General features: G+C 43.8%; 1 protein-coding gene across 2 annotated transcripts; it reads left to right on the top strand.

The window, feature by feature from the left end:
- Nucleotides 1-10406: 10406 nt before the first annotated feature.
- On the top strand, nucleotides 10407-16655 carry si:ch211-195b15.7 (synembryn-A). 2 transcript variants are annotated; one of them, XM_029727042.1, is made up of 15 exons: nucleotides 10407-10540; nucleotides 10757-10847; nucleotides 11055-11102; nucleotides 11932-11949; nucleotides 12387-12485; nucleotides 12574-13316; nucleotides 13447-13582; nucleotides 13725-13913; nucleotides 14178-14272; nucleotides 14510-14660; nucleotides 14879-14974; nucleotides 15215-15359; nucleotides 15624-15756; nucleotides 15976-16110; nucleotides 16323-16655. In XM_029727042.1, the coding sequence occupies exons 2-15, from the start codon at nucleotides 10758-10760 to the stop codon at nucleotides 16450-16452; spliced, it is 2208 nt and encodes a 735-aa protein (XP_029582902.1). In that variant the 5' UTR covers nucleotides 10407-10540; nucleotide 10757; the 3' UTR covers nucleotides 16453-16655. The 2 variants fall into 2 exon arrangements, with proteins under 2 accessions (XP_029582902.1, XP_029582903.1); XM_029727043.1 differs by lacking the exon at nucleotides 10407-10540 and having other exon boundaries at nucleotides 10779-10847; nucleotides 12576-13316.
- Nucleotides 16656-17331: the final 676 nt, after the last annotated feature.

Genomic DNA, 17331 nt, shown 5'->3' with positions numbered 1-17331 from the left:
ATTTTTGCACTTTGCCATTATGGGGTATTATGTGTTGATTAATAAGGGAAAAAAATGTAATTTAATCAATTTTAGATTAAGGCTGTAACGTAACAAAATGTGGAAAAAGGTAAAGGGTCTGAACATTTTCTGAATGCACTGTATAGTATTTTTTTTGTGTTGATTTATATCTAAGGGTAGGTCATACAATTCTGGTGTTATATTTTACATGTAGCTTGTAAACGGTTCTGTGTTCATATTTCTTTTTACGAAATACGGGGATGTGTTATACTTTAGGTTGATAGTATAGTGAGCAGGGCACAGCAGGTAAATCGTTTCAGAAATGTGGGTGTGGGTTTAATGACAGTGAGTAATGGCACTCAATTTGCTCGAATTGGTTTACAGCAGCTTTCCCCAAACTCAAGGGGTGCACATTTGGTTTTTTGTCCTAACACTACACAGCTGATTGAAATTATCAAAGCTTGATGATTAGTTGATTAGTTGAATCAGCTGTATAGTGCCAGGGCAAAAACCAAGACTTGCACACCTTGGGGTCCCGAGGACCGAGTTTGGGGAAACCCTGGATTATAGGCACATTTTGTGTAGATTCAAGGCCTTTGGACCTCAAGGCTTAACCTCCTGCACCGTGCTCTCTGCCCCTACTCATTTGGGCTGCTCAGTTATGCCACCTGCTGGATCATAAACATATTGCTGCTGTAATTCATTTCATTAACACTCTTACGGTCACACTGTTGATCACAACCATCAAAGCAACATTCGGGAATGCAAATTAAGGGAATTTCATTAATTTTGACATTTGCTCAGTACTTGAAGGATGTCATTTCTTGGAAGGTGAGTGTTGAGCCAATATCTTCTCTGTATCTATCTGCAGATCCAGAGGCATCAGGCAGTCAGTCCTCTGTTATCCTGGTCAAATTAATTGTGGTAGAAAATTCCCATGACATTCTGATTCATAATTTAGCTTTATTGGGGCAATGGAATGTTTGGGCCAGCATAGTGCACGCTAAAATTCTAATAATAAAACACCATATGAGAGCTTTTGTAACTAAGCCCTACTTTTGTGTTGTACACTTTTGTAATTACTATATCCTATGGGAGCAGCCAGAGCAATTTGGATATTGAAGTTGAAAATAGATATTAAAATATAACTGAGTTTCCAGACCCGGGGCACAAATGAACGAAATTTACTACAAAAAATACCAGATATACCACATTGGTACACATTGTTGAAATTATGACAGGAAACCAACTGGATAGCCAAAACCAACTGGAAAATGGGCTTTATGCTTCAAGTTACCCTTTGAAATGTCATACAAGTGTCATCTGTCAACCTTCAGTAAAAAAGCACACTTGAAGCGAATGTAAACATGCAATATAACTGATTTAATTAAAGAAAAGTTGAACAAGAGTTAGTAAAGTTTAGGATGAGGGGGATAAAGTCGTTGATGTCGTCTGACAGCCTGGGATTGGTGCCAACAGCAAAGTAACTTCCCCTAGTGTATCCTGGAGAGAAAGAGAGAGAGAACGTGGCAGTGAAGGGATCATTCAAATTATGTGAAAGGGACACAGCATTCTAACACACAGGTAACAAGTAAATAACCTGATGTGGACAACAAAATCAGAGGCAAACTACACTATACAGTGCATTCGGGAACTATTCAGACCCCTTCCATTTTTCCACATTTTGTTACATTACAGCCTTATTCTAAAATGGATTAAATTACATTTTTTTCCCTTATTAATCAACACATAATACCCCATAATGGCAAAGTGCAAAAATTCTAAAAACTTGTTGTCAAATGTATAAAAAAAAGAAAAATAACAGAAATACCTTATTTACATAAGTATTCAGACCCTTTACTATGAGACTCAAAATTGAGCTCAGGTGCATCCTGTTTCCATTGATCATCCATGAGATGTTTCTACAGTTTGATTGGAGTCCACCTGTGATAAATTCAATTGATTGGATATGATTTGGAAAGGCACACACCTATCTATATAAGGTCCCACAGTTTACAGTGCATGTCAGAGCAAAAACCAAGCAATGAGTTTGAAATAATTGTCTGTATAGCTCCGAGACAGGATTGTGTCGAGTCACAGACCTGGGAAAGGGTACCAAAACATGTCTGCAGCATTGAAGGTCCCCAAGAACACAGTGGTCTCCATCATTCCTAAATGGAAGAAGTTTGGAACCACCAAGACTCTTCCTAGAGCTGGCTGCCTGTCCAAACTGAGCAATTAGGGGAGAAGGGCCTTGGTCAGGGAGCTGACCAAGAACCCGATAGTCACTCTGACAAAGCTTTAGAGTTCCTCTGTGGAGATGGGAGAACCTTCCAGAAGGACAACCATTACTGCAGCACTCCACCAATCAGGCCTTCATGGTAGAGTGGCCAGACAGAAGCCACTCCTCAGTAAGGCACATGACAGCCCGCTTGGAGTTTGCCAAAAGGCACCCAAAAGACTCTCAGAACATGAGAAACAAGATTCTCTGGTCTGATGAAACCAAGATTAAACTCTTTGGCCTGAATGCCAAGCGTCACATCTGGAAAAAAACAATCACAATCCCTACAGTGAAGCATGGTGGTGGCAGCATCATGTTTTGGGGATGTTGTTCAGCAGCAGGGACTGGGAGACTCGTCAGACTTGAGGGAAAGATGAACGGAGTAAAGTACAGAGAGATCCTTGATGAAAACCTTCTCCAGAGCGCTCAGCACCTCAGACTGGGGCGAAGGTTCACCTTCCAACAGGACAATGACCCTAAGCAGACAGCCAAGACAATGCAGGAGTGGATTCGGGAAAAGTCTTTGAATGTCCTTGAGTGGCCCAGCCAGAGCCCCAAATGGAACCCAATCTAACATCTCTGGAGAGATCTGAAAATAGCTGTGCAGCGATGCTCCCCATCCAACCTGATAGAGCTTGAGAGGATCTGCAGAGAAGAATGCGAATCCCCAAATACAGGTGTGCCAAGCTTGTAGCGTCATACCCAAGAAGACTCGATACTGTAATCGCTGCCGAAGGGGCTTCAACAAAGTACTGAGTAAAGGGTCTGAATACTTATGTAAATGTAATTTCAGTTTTTATACTTAATACATTTGACAAAATGTATGAGGTAAAAAAACTATTTTAGAACAAGGCTGTAAAGTAACAAAATGTGGAAAAAGTCAAGTGGTCTGAATAGTTTCCGGATGCACTGTAGATCTGGAGAAAAAATGACAAATATGAGAAAGAGAGAGAGGTCCATCTCTAAACCTGCGTTGGAAACACATGATATTTATTAATCATATAACAGATAATGGCAATGCACCATTCTAATCATATCTACGAGTGATATCAATGCTGTGACAATACATCTTGATATGGCCTATAGTGGTGACAGACTGTACTGTCAAACAAAGCTGAGAGAGAGAGTGAAAGACTACTGGAGATGTAGCTTCATCCAAGTCACTGTAGTTAGCCAGTAAATTTGTGTAGTTTCAAGTTTGACATGCACAAGTACAGTGAAATGCCTTCCTTGCAAACTCAAAACCCAACAATGCAATAATCAAAAACTATGTATTACTAGAAAAAAATAGGAAAAAAAAGAAACACGCAATAAAGTAAGTATACTATATACAGGAAATATTTAAAAAGTCAGTTCCAATTCTAACTGTAACTGTGCAGGGATACTGGAGTGATGGAGGTGGATCTGTATAATGGTAAGGTGACTAGGCAACAGGATATAAGATAAAAAGAGTAGCAGCAGCTTGAATGTGAGTGGGTGTGCGGGTGTGTAAAGTCAATATAAATGTATGTGCATATTATGTGTGAGTGAGAAAATTAGTGTTTGTGTGTGTGTTGGAGTGACAGTGTGTGCAAGTGTGTAGGGCCCTGTGCATAGAGACAGTGCAAATAATGAAATAAAAGGCCAATAAAGATAAGGTAAACTCGGTCCATGTAGCTATTTTGTTAGCTATTTCTCAGTCGTATTGCTTGGGGATAGAAGTTGTTCAAGAGCATGTTGGTGTCAAACTTGATGCACCTGTACCTCTTGCTATGCGGCAGCAGAGATAATCTATGGCTTGGCTGGTTGGAGTCTTTGACAATTATCCGGACCTTCTTTGCACACAGCCTGATATCGAGGTCCTGGATGGCAGGGAGCTCGGCCCCAGTAATGTACTGGACTGTCCCAGGAACTTGAAGCTGTCTACCTGCTCCACTGCCGCCCCGTTGATGTGGATGGGGGCGTTCTCGCCCACCCGGTTCCCTGTAGTCCACGATCATCTCCTTGGTCTTGCTGACGTTGAAGAAGAGGTTGTTGCTCCGGCACCACACTGTCAGGCCACTGACCTCCTCCCTGTAGGGTGACTCATTGTTGCCGGTGATCAGGCCAACCACCGTTGTGTCATCAGCTAACTTAATTGTTGGACTCATGCGTTGCTACACAGTCGTGGGTGAACAGGGAGTACAGGAGGGGACGAAGCACACACCCCTGTGGGGCCCCTGTGTTAAGGGTCAGTGTAGTGGAGTTAATGTTGCCTACCCTCACCACCTGGCATTGTTTCAAAGCTTTTATGCTCTCTATTAACCTGATTTGTCCACCATGAAATGGAATAAGGGTTTATTAGACACATACATGAGTAAGTCTTTGTCAGAGCTAAGAAGCCACAACCGAATGATGCATGTTATTTTGTTTCAAAACTCAATGGGGAAAAAACAAACGGCACTGGTCGATCTACACACATCTGCGAGTGATATCACTGAGCTGTGACAATGCATCTTGATATGGCCTATAATGGAACATATTGACTACTGTCAACCACATTTTGAATTCTACTGTAGCTGTAAAACTGTAGCCTATTGTGTACTTACCTTTCAGAAACATTAACAATGGAAAAAATGGTTTCTAAAAATGTCAAGGTAGGAGATCGTTCATCACCGCCAGGGCTTCCCCCAGAACCGACCACCCATTGGGTTAATGGTGGACTCTCTGCCCTACTCATTGCAGGGTTTTTCTTTATTTTCACTATTTTCTACATTGCAGAATAATAGTGAAGACATCAAAACGATGAAATAACACATATGGAATCATGTAGTAACCACAAAAGTGTTAAACAAATCAAAATATATTTTATATTTGAGATTGTTCAAATAGCCACCCTTTGCCTTGATGACAGCTTTGCTCACTCTTGGCATCCAGAGAGTGGCTATGTGGTCCCAAGTCTAAGATTAAGGGTCTCTTTTCCTAGTTTAAAATGATAAACATTGTCACGCTGGTGTAAAGGATTCGGAGACAGGCGCAGGAATACACAATAGGGGTTTTTAATACACCCAAAACAAACACGTATACAAAAACACTGGGCTGTACCCAAACAAAAGAGTGAGGGTAAACCTCGTTGAATGACACGGGACGATACCTGTAATACACAATATATAAAGCACGCAGCATAACAGCTGCACCAACGCATAGGTACTCACACGACCAACAGGCATGAGAACAATAACCGACAAAGACAGAGGGAACAGAGGGCACATATATAAAATACTAATCAGGGGAAATGATTAGACAAGACAGTCCGGGGTTGATGATATTGAATCCCGTTCGGTGAAGCCTAGAAAGCCGGTGACGTGACGTAGACCTCCGGAACTGGTGAACAGAATGAGCAGCAGTCCCGGGGGGATCCGTGACAAACATTGGCCATGCTGTCAATGAAGCATGATTTGTGCCGCACTCAAAACAACTGTTAACTTGGAAATGCAAAATCTGACTTTAGTGAGTTCAAGACAACTGGAAACTCTGGAAAAACGAGCTACGACTGGGAAAATAAGTTTGTTGAACTTTCATCCAACTTGGAATTGTACATTTGGAACTCGGGCCTCTTTCTAGAGCTATGACCTGAAGATCAGTGATGTCATCATGATTCTACTTTTTTTCCCCCCAGAGTTCCCAGTTGTCTTGAAAGCACCATCAATCCAGAGAATGCCAGACTTTGATGACAAAATTTGCCCACGAAGGACCGCCGCGCCACTTTCCTGTTCAAGGTGAGTCCAAAAATATTTTGTATGCTGCTGCAAAAATGATTAAATATGCCAGGGAGATATGTATACTGTAGCTAAGAAAGTAATACTAAGTGAATGTTGTGTAGTAAGCTGTTAGTAGCCCTTGTGCTTCACCCTAATAATTTGGTCTATTTTCACCTCTTAATTTCGCCTACTGTTCTGACTTGGTGGTGCACATGTAGCTTTCCTGTTTTTGAGAAATGTAATCATTGAATATTGTAAGAGCTTTCATGGTCTGCTTATATGCCCCCTTTATTTATCCTACGGTTCTGACTTGGTGTACAGGGAGAACACTGTAAGAACGGCCCATGTTCTGAATTCTGTCGCTGTACATTTCAAAAGTGCTGGACAAATAGTTATATTGACTACGTTCATCCTAGCTCACTCATTTATGCCTAATCAAAATTACGGATTGACTCTTATCCGCTCGACGTACCCTTATGCCATTATTTGTACTTCTCAAATGTCAGTAGAAACCACAGTTGTTTAAGCAAGTCAGCCATATCATCTATGTTTTTTTAAAAGGCAGTAAATGAGGCTGAATGAACTGTTTCACTGCCAGACAAAGCTCCGCTGATTCCCAGGTGTAGCAGTGGTAAGGTATTGGGACTGCTGTTGTGACTCTGCTGTTGAGACAGCTTAATTTAGGCCCTAACAGTTTTTGGGCACCATTTGTCACCGTTATAGTGCAATTAATGTATTGTTTAGTATTGTGTAGTGGCTTTGCTGGAATGCATCCCACATTCCTTTTTTTCCCCCACCAAGATTTACATGCTGAAATCGCCCGCTGGAGCCATGTCTGTTTATGGCCCAATAACATACAAAAATGTAAATATCACAATTGCATTAGTATTTAGACCCTTTACTCAGTAGTTTGTTGAAGCACCTTTGGCAGCGATTACAGCCTCGAGTCTTCTTGGGTTTTGCACTACAAGCTTAGCACACCTGTATTTGGGGAGTTTCTCCCATTCTTCTCTGCAGATCCTCTCAAGCTCTATCAGGTTGGATGGGGAGCGACACTGCACAGCTATTTGCATGTGTTTGATCGGGTTCAAGTCCGGGCTCTGGCTGGGCCACTCAAGGACATTCAGAGACATGTCCCGAAGCCACTTCTGTGTTGTCTTGGCTGTGTGCTTAGGGTCGTTGTCCTGTTGGACGGTGAACCGTCGCCCCAGTCCGAGGTGCTGAGCACTCTGGAGCAGGTTTTCATCAAGGATCCCTCTGTTCTTTGCACCGTTCATCTTTCCCTCGATCCTGACTAGTCTCCCAGTCTTTGCTGCTGAACCCCATAGCGTGATGCTGCAGCCACCATGCTTCACCTTAAGGATTGGTGCCTGGTTTCCTCCAGACGTGACACTTGGCATTCAGGCCAAAGAGTTCAATCTTTGTTTCATCAGACCAGAGAATCTTGTTAATCATGGTCTGAGAGTCTTTTAGGTGCCTTTTGGCAAACTCCAAGCCGTCTGGCCACACAACCATAAAGGACCGATTGATGGACTGCTGCAGAGATGGTTGTCCTTCTCCCATCTCCACAGAGGAACTCTGGAGCTCTGTCAGAGTGACCATCGGGTTCTTGGTCTCCTCCCTAACCAAGGCCGTTCTCTCCCGATTGCTCAGTTTGGCCAGGCGGCCAGCTCTAGGAAGAGTCTTGGTGGTTCCAAACATCTCCCATTTAAGAATGATGTTCTTGGGGACCTTCAATGCTGCAGATTTTTTTTGGTACCTTTCCCCAGATCTGTGCCTCGACACAATCCTGTCTCAGAGCTCCATAGCTACTGTCAACTGTGGGACCTTATATAGACAGCTGTGTGCCTTTCCAAATCATGTTCAATTAATTAAATGTACCACTTGTGGACTCCAATCAAGTTGTATAAACATCTCAAGGATGATCAATGGAAACAGGATGCACCTGAACTCAATTTTGAGTCTCATAGCAAAGGGTATGAATACTTAAGGTATTTCACTTTTTAATTTTTAAAATATTTGGAAAAAAAAAAAAATAGGCATTTTAGCATCATATATTTAGCCTGTGGTAACTTGTGGAATAGACACCGACTGGCATGAGGTTTTAACCAATCAGCATTCAGGATTAGAAACCCCAATTGTAAAGCAATAAGGCAAGAGGGGGTGTGGTACATCTCCAATATTATTTATTTTTTACTATATATTTTTTTCTCCCAAGTGTCGCAGCGGTCTAAGTCACAGCGCTCTAAGGCACTGCATCTCAGTGCAAGAGGCGTAACTGCAGTCCTTGGTTCGAATCCAGGCTGCATCACATCCGGCCGTGATTGGGAGTCCCATAGGACTCCCAATCACGGGTTTGGCCGGGGTAGGCCGTCATTGTAAATAATACTTTGTTCTTAACTGAGTTGTTTAGTTATATAAAGGTTAAATAAAAAATTAAATAAGAATTAAATCTACCACGGCTAAGAACTGTTCTTATGCACGACGCAACGCAGAGTGCCCGGATACAGCCCTTAGCAGTGGTATATTAGCCATATATCACAAACCCCCGAGGTGCCTTATTGCTATTATAAACTGGTTATCAACGTAATTAGAGCAGTACAAATAAATGTTTTGTCATACCCGTGGTATATGGTCTGATATACCACAGCTGTCAGCTTTCAGGGCTGGAACCACCCATTTATAATGCGGTTTTGATCCTCTTGAACAAGGCCAATATTTGCGAGCAATGCAGTGCTTTGCGCTCTACCATGAGAAAAATATTTGTATTTGTGCAAACAGAGATGTGCAAGCAAGGAGAGGGAGACTTGGACAATAGCTTCCAAAAAAGTTTTACAAAAGGCAAAAAAGCTTGCTAACTAGCCATAAAAGAAAGACATTTATGCTTACCCACCATGACAAGTAACAGCTGCACTTCTTTGGTGGACATTGCGCAAGTGGTAACCTGGTAACGCACATCGCGATTGACAGGTGGTTGCGCCAGACCACACGCCCATGTGAGCTGTAACCAACCAGATTAGAGTAGCCTACACTGGTCTATTAAAACCTAATCTGACTGGTTAGAAGACACAGGTTCCACTTCCAAGAGCTCCTGCTCGCTCGCTCTCTCTCGCTAAATTAAATTAAATTAAATTAAATTAAATTAAATTAAATTAAATTAAATTAAATTAAATTAAATTAAATTAAATTAAATGCAATGGGTTTCATTGCCATGGGAATCGTATTTTTACATTGCCCAAGCAAGTGAAATGGATAATAAACAAAATAATCAATAAAAAATAAACAGTTAACATTACACTCACAAACGTTCCAAACGAAAGGGGACATTTCTCTCTCCTTGCAAATCGCTGTTTGCACCTCTACACATATTTTTGTCATGGTAAAACTGACAAAAGTCTGAGCGTGCGATATTGACATGCGCAGGTGTACAGATGCAATGGTTGCGCGCATATATTACAAGTTTGCGAATGCGATTACAACTACAAAAAAAAGGGTATGTTCACAATTTAGCAATTACACGTTTGAGAATGTGTTTACCAACGACATATTATTATTTAATGTTCACAACTACAAATCTATTCTACACGCTCAAATCATTTCGTCACTGATTTACCTTCATACGTTCTTCTCTTTCGAGTAATGTAAATCTCAAGAAGATGTGCTAAATCCCCAACGAAGCATTAGCGTTCTTGGACGCAACGGAAAGATTTCCACCGGCGTAACGTTAACAGAAAAAACGACAGGCACATGCAAGAGTATCAGACTCACAGGACTAAAATGAAAGCAATCAATCTATCACGGTTTAAATGACAAGTTGATATTTGCACCACTCAAACACAGGAAATAGATGGCTGAAAAGGACAGATCCTCACTAAGAGCGTTCATAATTCCCCTCATCTCTCCCTCCACCTATCCATGCATTTTTTAATTACCCTTATTAGTAAATAGGCTCACAGGCTTTCATCTCTCCAACTCCCTCTTTCCACAACTCTCTTTTCATCCCCGCCTTTCTTTAACATGTATGAGCAGCATCAGTACCTTGTCAACATGCACTCCTCTCATTTTTTTATTGCCTTTTCTCTTTTTCTCTTTCTTCCTCTATCTCTTTGATGGTGACCACTTACTCTCCCCAAAGTCTGCTGCCTGTCTCTCATTGCATGTCTGTCTGTCTGTCTGTCTATGAGGAAGATAAAATATTAAAACATTCTCATTTGTGAAGCATCTCTTCATTTCCTCATGTTTTTGCTTTCCTTTCACTACCAGGCTATCTTCTCTGTATTGTTCCTATTTCTAATCTTTGAAACATTCCTTATTTTGCTGTCTATCTCTGATCATTTACTAGTCACTGTTCACAATATAATCCCTGGCCTATTGCACTGTGAAAAGAGAGAGAGAAGGGGAGAGAGCGAGGAAGAGGTGAGGGAGATTAGATTAGATTACATACAGGGTTTAGGAGACCGAAACTGCACAGAGAAACACAGAGAGACAAAGAGACAAGACCAAGGTTGCTGCCTGTATCCTGCCATTGAAGGGACACCAGGTTTGTGGGGTGTAGATGTAGGTAGAATGTGTGCTGCTATTGCATGACTGAAGGTGTTATTATTGAATATTGTACGTTAGGATGAAAATGAATGCTTGATCACTCTGCATTGTAATTGTGTGTGTGTGTGTGTGTGTGTGTGTGTGTGTGTGTGTGTGTGTGTGTGTGTGTGTGTGTGTGTGTGTGTGTGTGTGTGTGTGTGTGTGTGTGTGAAAGCATGGATATGGACTTGGAGAGGATCATTCAGTGCATCAAACAAGGAGACCAGGACAGTGTCCAGATACACCTGGACCACTACAACACTCAGGTACTACACTGCCTGTGTTACTATGACTACCACACTACTGTAAACAACTGTCCGTAACCATGACTACCACACCATGTGGCTGTCTGTTTCCATGACTACAATTCTCCATGACTGCACCATGTATCCTTGACTGTTTTCTTATACCCTCTCCTTCTCTTTCTCTTTCCAATTATCTTTCTCCCTCCCTCCCACATATCTTCTCCACAGTATGCTGAATGCTTCTTCTTCAATATTGAGGAGAGGGAAAGAAGAAAGGTGAGGACGAGGAAAAGACTTGAACTATTCTTTATTTCTGTCATTCCTTTGCATCGTTTCTCCGTTGCCTCTCTCTTTTATTCTTCCATCATCCCTTCATTTCTATTTCTTTCGCCCTCTGTCCTTTCCCATCTCTCTCTCTGTCTATTCCCCTGGTCTGTCCCTGCCCTCTCAGTGTCAGGCCACCAGAGGCTCAGATTAACCATGTAATTAGACAAAATCCTGCTCATCCCCCGCCACTCATCTTTATCTCTCTCTTTCGCTCACACTCCCTCCCTGTCCTTCTCCTCCCCTCCCTGTCTCGCTGTCCTGTCTATCTCATGTCCTCTTTCTTTCTTTCTCTCTCTCTCTTTCTCACATCCAACTGGGCACAGACGTCATTTCAATATCTACTTTTGATTTACATTTGGTTGTGTTGTCAAATAGCGTGAATTGAATGTGGCATCAACAAAAAAGATCACCATGTCATTGAGTTGGGTAAAAGAAAATACAAAATTCCCTTATGTCGATGACTTCTTGAAAATCCAATCGGTTTTCCATGTTGATTCAACGTTATCACATTGAATATTTTTTTTTAAATGAAGTAGAAACAATGTTGATTCAACCAGTTTTTGTCCAGTGGGATGGTTCTTTTCCACCTCCCTCCCCTACTGTAGTCTTCTCCCTATCATCCCCTCCTTTCCCTCTCTTCTGTCATCCCCTTCAGCTCCTCTCTTCTTTCTCTGTCATATCGCTTCATAATGTTAATGATGTCATTATTCATCATTTCTATGTCTTCTTTCTTCCACCTATAATGGCTCTACTGTAATGGCTGTGCAAATGACTGCAGCAAAAAGAGCTGGATGAGGTAAAAAGACAAACTCATTACACCATCAGAAAGAGAGAGAGATAGGAATACAGGGGAGAAAGAGAGACAGAGAGAAAAGAATAGAGAGAAAAAGGAAGGAGAGCGGGAGGGGGAAGCTGAGCTGACAGGTCCTTACTCTACATTACACTAATCTCCATTCAGCGCAGTGTTTCATTAGTGGGTGTATGCGTGGGTGTGTAAGTGCGTGCCTGTGTGTGTGTGTGCGTGCGTGTGTGTGTGTGTGTGTGTGTGTGTGTGTGTGTGTGTGTGTGTGTGTGTGTGTGTGTGTGTGTGTGTGTGTGTGTGTGTGTGTGTGTGTGTGTGTGTGTGTGTGTGTGTGTGTGTGGCCTACGTAAGTGTGTGTGTGTGTATGTGTGTGTACTCCAAGCTAATTGTGTGTAATGACTCAACCTACTCCCCCCATTAACCCTCACCAGTTCAGGAAGAACAAAATGAGGGACTTTGTTCCCGACTCAGACTCTGATTTCAACTCAGACTCAGATGACGGTGAGGACCCGGATCTCCTTCTCAGACGGGTGAGTCAGGGTGTGTGTGTGTATGTATTTCTCTATTTCTACCTGTTGCTCTTTTCAGTTAAACTGAATTCTCCTCTCCTCTCCCCAGAGGCTGGCTGCAGCCCTGGTGTGGTTTATCCGTACCCAGCTCCAGCCGGGGGTTCTGAGAGTGACCCTGCGTACGCTACGTATCCTGTCCCGCGACCGGCAGGCTCTGGCGCCCCTGGTGACCGACACCGCCCTCCTCACCCTAGCCCACCTGGGCGGCATAACCTCCCTGCCCATCCCCGAAGGCCAGGAGGAAGACGAGGAGGAAGGTCATGATGCCGAGAGAGAAGATTACTGCTATGTCCTCGGTGACGTCAGTTCGGATGCCTGTAAACAGAGCGACACAGAGGCCAGTGGGTGCAGTAGGGGCGCTAATGCTAATGCTAGCTCGTTAGCGGTTAGCAATGTGGATGCTAACGTTGTCGGTGCTAGCCCGACCCAGCACTCCTTGGCCCAGGCTTCCACTCAGACCTGTCCAGCCCTGGTTACGGCCAACAACAGCCAAGGTGGAGAAACGACATCGCCATCAGTGACCAGGGACCCCTGCTGCACCCTCAGTACGGAAACCTGCCATGGCAACCTGCGCTCTGTCTCCACGGAAACCTGCACTGCCGAGCACCATTGCTCTCCGGGTCATGGAGCTCTGGTGCGCGGAAAGAAGGATGCCCGGGAAGAGATGGATGAAGAGGAGGACAAAGAAGATAAAGAGGAAGATGACCAGGTGGGGAGGAGGGAGGCCCTGAAAGCCCTTTGTAATATAATCTACAACAGCCAGAGGGCGCAAGAGAGGGTCAGCGCTCTGAGGTGAGGGAGAGCAACTGTTAGAGTACAGCAAAAACGATTTCTAGTATGGCATCACTTCCCTCATCTCTCTCTCTCTCTCCCCCCCCCCCCCCCCCCTCTCTCTCTCTCTCTCTCTCTCTCTCTCTTTCAGACTGCTCTCTGGTCTATCAGACAAGCTGAAGCAGGGGATCAGTGCCAAAGCTCTTCCCAGTGGTCAGTTTTATGAACTACGACTGCTCTTCCTGCTGACGGCTCTGAGGCCAGAGCTCAGGGTGCAACTGCAGCAGGTAACAGCCTAGAGGAGGCTGCTAATGGTTAGGCGTATTATTTGGGATGGGTAGGCCTACTGTATGCCCCATCTCTCCTGCCATCTCTCCATCGCTCTTTCTTTTCTCTCTCTCTCCATATCCCCCTGTCTCTCTCTTTCAGGAGCGAGGGGTGTCAATGCTGACTGCAGCTCTGGAGCAGTGTCTGTCTGCGCGGTGGGGGGAAGAGTACGAGGTGCTGAGCGACCACAGTGCGCCCCCTGTCTCTAAGGAGGTGTCACAGCGAGCTGTGGAGATCCTCAAGACCCTGTTCAACATCACATACAGCTTCCACAGACAGGAGCCGGATGAGGTGGGTGGAGGAGAGTCCCATAGAATTAAAATGTGGCTTTGTCCCAAATAGCATGATCTATTCCAATACCTGTACCTTGTCCGTCTTCTATGTGGCATCCTTGGCTTTTAGTTTGTGAGTAGGTAAGAGTAGGTAGCTAGGAGCTATCTCAAAATACTAATCCAGTATTTTTTAAGTTAAGACTGGGGGTTAGTTTAAACTGATCCTAGATCTGTGGTCAGGAGGCCTTTTTAAAGTCTCCTCTTTTCTTTATGTCCCTCTCAGGAGGATGCAGCTCTCTATCGCCGCCTGGCTGCAGTGCTACGTCACTGCCTGCTGCTGACCTGTGACGGAGAAGAACTCACTGAGGAGTTACAGGGGTATGTACGAGGGCTTCTGCTGTCCCCTCTTCTGTTGTATATCCATGCATTTGTATTTGCATCTTTGTTTTGAAAGTAATGGTGGCCATTCTAGGTGTTGTCTAAATGTTTCCTTTTTCATGGTGAAGTAGAAAAGATATGTTCTGAATCATTTCGAAATGGGTACCATTTCAGGTTTCTCCTTACCTCTGATCCCTGACCCTTAACCCTTGACCTTTAACCTATAACCCTCCTTAGGCACACAGTGAATGTGCTCTCTGCCCTACCCCTACAATGTCTGGACGTGCTGCTGTCTGTGCGTCTGACGGAGGGTTCACAGGAGTGGGAGGGGGTCAACATGGACACTGTCCACACCCTACTCACCTTCATGGAGAGACGCCTGGACAGGGTGAGGCAGAGGAAGAGGGAGGAAGGGACTGAGAGAGAGAGGAAAGTGGGGAGGAAAGGAGGGAGGAAAGGAGGCACCTATCTCATATGAGGATGCTGTTTGTTTCCCCATGGTGTACAGTGGAGGGTTGCATCTCAATAGAGCATAGCTATGGAAGCATACCGGGTGTGTATAAAGGGTCATAAGCTGACAAAATCACCTATGAATTTGTTATGAAGGGTCAGAAGTTGAAGGAGAAACTGACTCCTGTCCTGAATCTGTTGACTGAGAGCTGCCGCGCGCACCGCGAGACACGCCACTACCTCAGACAACAGGTACTGTTCTCTCCCGTTGGGCTGAAACTCCAACTGATTATTGTGGCTTTAATACAGTATGGTAATGTTAGTCTGATGTTCGGTTTACATTGTTGTGTTGGAGAAGCCTGCTTCGACTTGTGATATTGGGGCCTCTGTCTGTCCCCTCCCTACATGGGTTCTGGATAGCAGCAAACTGGTTGAGCAGGTTTTTGCTCCCACCCAGCACTAACACCTGCCTCTGCCTGTCCACCGCTATAGATCCTTCCCCCTCTGAGGGACGTGGCCCTGAGGCCGGAGCAGGGGGCCACAGTGAGGGGACGTCTGGTGCGCCTGATGACCCACATGGACACGGACATCAAGCACTGTGCTGCCGAGCTCCTCTTTGTGCTCTGCAAAGAGAACGGTGCCCACATCATATCACACACCTGTCACACTTACTATCTCCTCATTTCAAAGTAACTCTTTGTTAGAAGAACCCACTCGTATCACAGCATACTTATTAACCCCTCATAGCACATGTAGTAACTCATATAACTCCCTCTCTCTCTCTCTCTCTTTGTCACCCCCCCCCCCCCGCTTCATCTCTGTTTCAGTTAGTGACTATCCAAGTGTGTGAAATAGATGGATGTTGCCATCTTATGTTTTTCTCTCTCTGTCTGTCTCTCAGTGAGTCGTTTTGTGAAGTACACAGGCTATGGTAACGCAGCAGGTTTGCTGGCAGCGAGGGGCTTGCTGAGTGGAGGTCAGGTGACCCACGCCCAGTACTCTAGCGACTCAGACTCTGACACAGAGGAATACAGGTGTGTAAAACAACCATTGATAATGCCACAAGCACAACACTTTGTAATACTGTATAGGGACACAATGCGTCTTTAGGCTTGTGTTACATTACTCTGACTGATGGATTGGACTTGGAACTATCAAAACGGCATAAATCGGAGCATGCAACAGAAGCAATTTTCGATTGTTAGGAGTGGACAGTATTTACAAAGGAAAGTGTTTGTAACTGTGTTCCACAGGGAAGCTAAGAGGCGCATCAACCCAGTGACGGGGAGGGTGGAGGAGGAGCAGCCAGACCCCATGGAGGGAATGACGGAGCAGGAGAAAGAGCAGGAGGCACTAAGACTCATCAGCCTGTTCAACAGGCTCTCACGGTGTGTGTGTGTGTGTGTATTTGTGAGTGTGTGTGTGTGTGCGTGCATGTTGTGTGTGTGTGTGTGTGTGTGTGTGTGTGTGTGTGTGTGTGTGTGTGTGTGTGTGTGTGTGTGTGTGTGTGAGTACATCTCTGTTTCAGCTAGTGATTATCCAAGTGTGTGAAATAGATGGATGTTGCCAATTTCTCTCTTTCTCCCTCTGTCTCTCTCAGGGACAAGATCATCCAACCAGTGGGAGTGATGACAGGGGGGGGACTGGAGCCCCTGTGTGGTCAGATGAGGGGGAGCACTGTGGAAGAGCTGGAATCAGAGGGAGAGAGTGAGGAAGAGAGGGAAAAGTAGGGAGGTTAGAAAATAAAAGTGAGAGATAGGAGGGTGATTACAAGAATTTACAGCATAGGATGGTGAAGAGACAGAAAGAGTGAGAGAGATAGAGGTTGGTTTGTATTTATATAGCACAGTCGTGGAAAAGGTACCCAATTGTCATACTTGAGTAAAAGTGAAGATACCTTAATAGAAAATGACTGAAGTGAAAGTCACCCAGTAAAAAGTATCTGGTTTATCAAGTATCAAAAGTAAAAGACAATGCTAAAAATACACTTAAGTATCAAAATTAAAAGTAAATGCTATAAATCCTTTCAAATTCCTTATATTAAGCAAACCAGACAGAACAATTTATTTGATTTTTATTTATTTATGGATAGCCAGGGGCACACTCCAAAAGTCAGACATAATTCACAAACGAAGCATTTGTGTTTAATGAGTCCACCAGATCAGAAGCTGTAGGGATGACCACGTGTTTTCTTGATAAGTGCATGATTTTAATAAGCATTCGAAATGTAACAAGTACTTTTGGGTGTCAGGGAAAATGTATGGGAGTCAAAAACGACATATTTTATTTAGGAATGTGGTGGAGTAAAAGTAAAAGTTGTATACAATATAAATAATAAAGTACCGATACCCCCCCAAAAATACTTAAGTAGTACTTCAAAGTATTTTTTGCTTAGTTACTTTACACCACTGATATAGAGCCTTTCCTCCATTTCCATGAAAGCACTTTACTTTGGAGCATGTGTCTGTACCCCACCTCATCTGTCCCTATGTGTAGCACTAGTCTGAATTTACTGTATACGGTAGCATCACCCACCAAAACACCACTCTTAGAATCACTGTTTAGCCAGGTACATTCATTGAGAAGAACATTTAAAAAACGCTAGAAAA

This window comes from Salmo trutta, chromosome 32 (genome assembly GCF_901001165.1).
Source record: "Salmo trutta chromosome 32, fSalTru1.1, whole genome shotgun sequence".
Classification (NCBI taxonomy): domain Eukaryota; kingdom Metazoa; phylum Chordata; class Actinopteri; order Salmoniformes; family Salmonidae; genus Salmo; species Salmo trutta.
The sequence above is the reverse complement of the archived record's forward strand: the minus strand, read 5'-3'. Positions and strand labels throughout refer to the sequence as shown.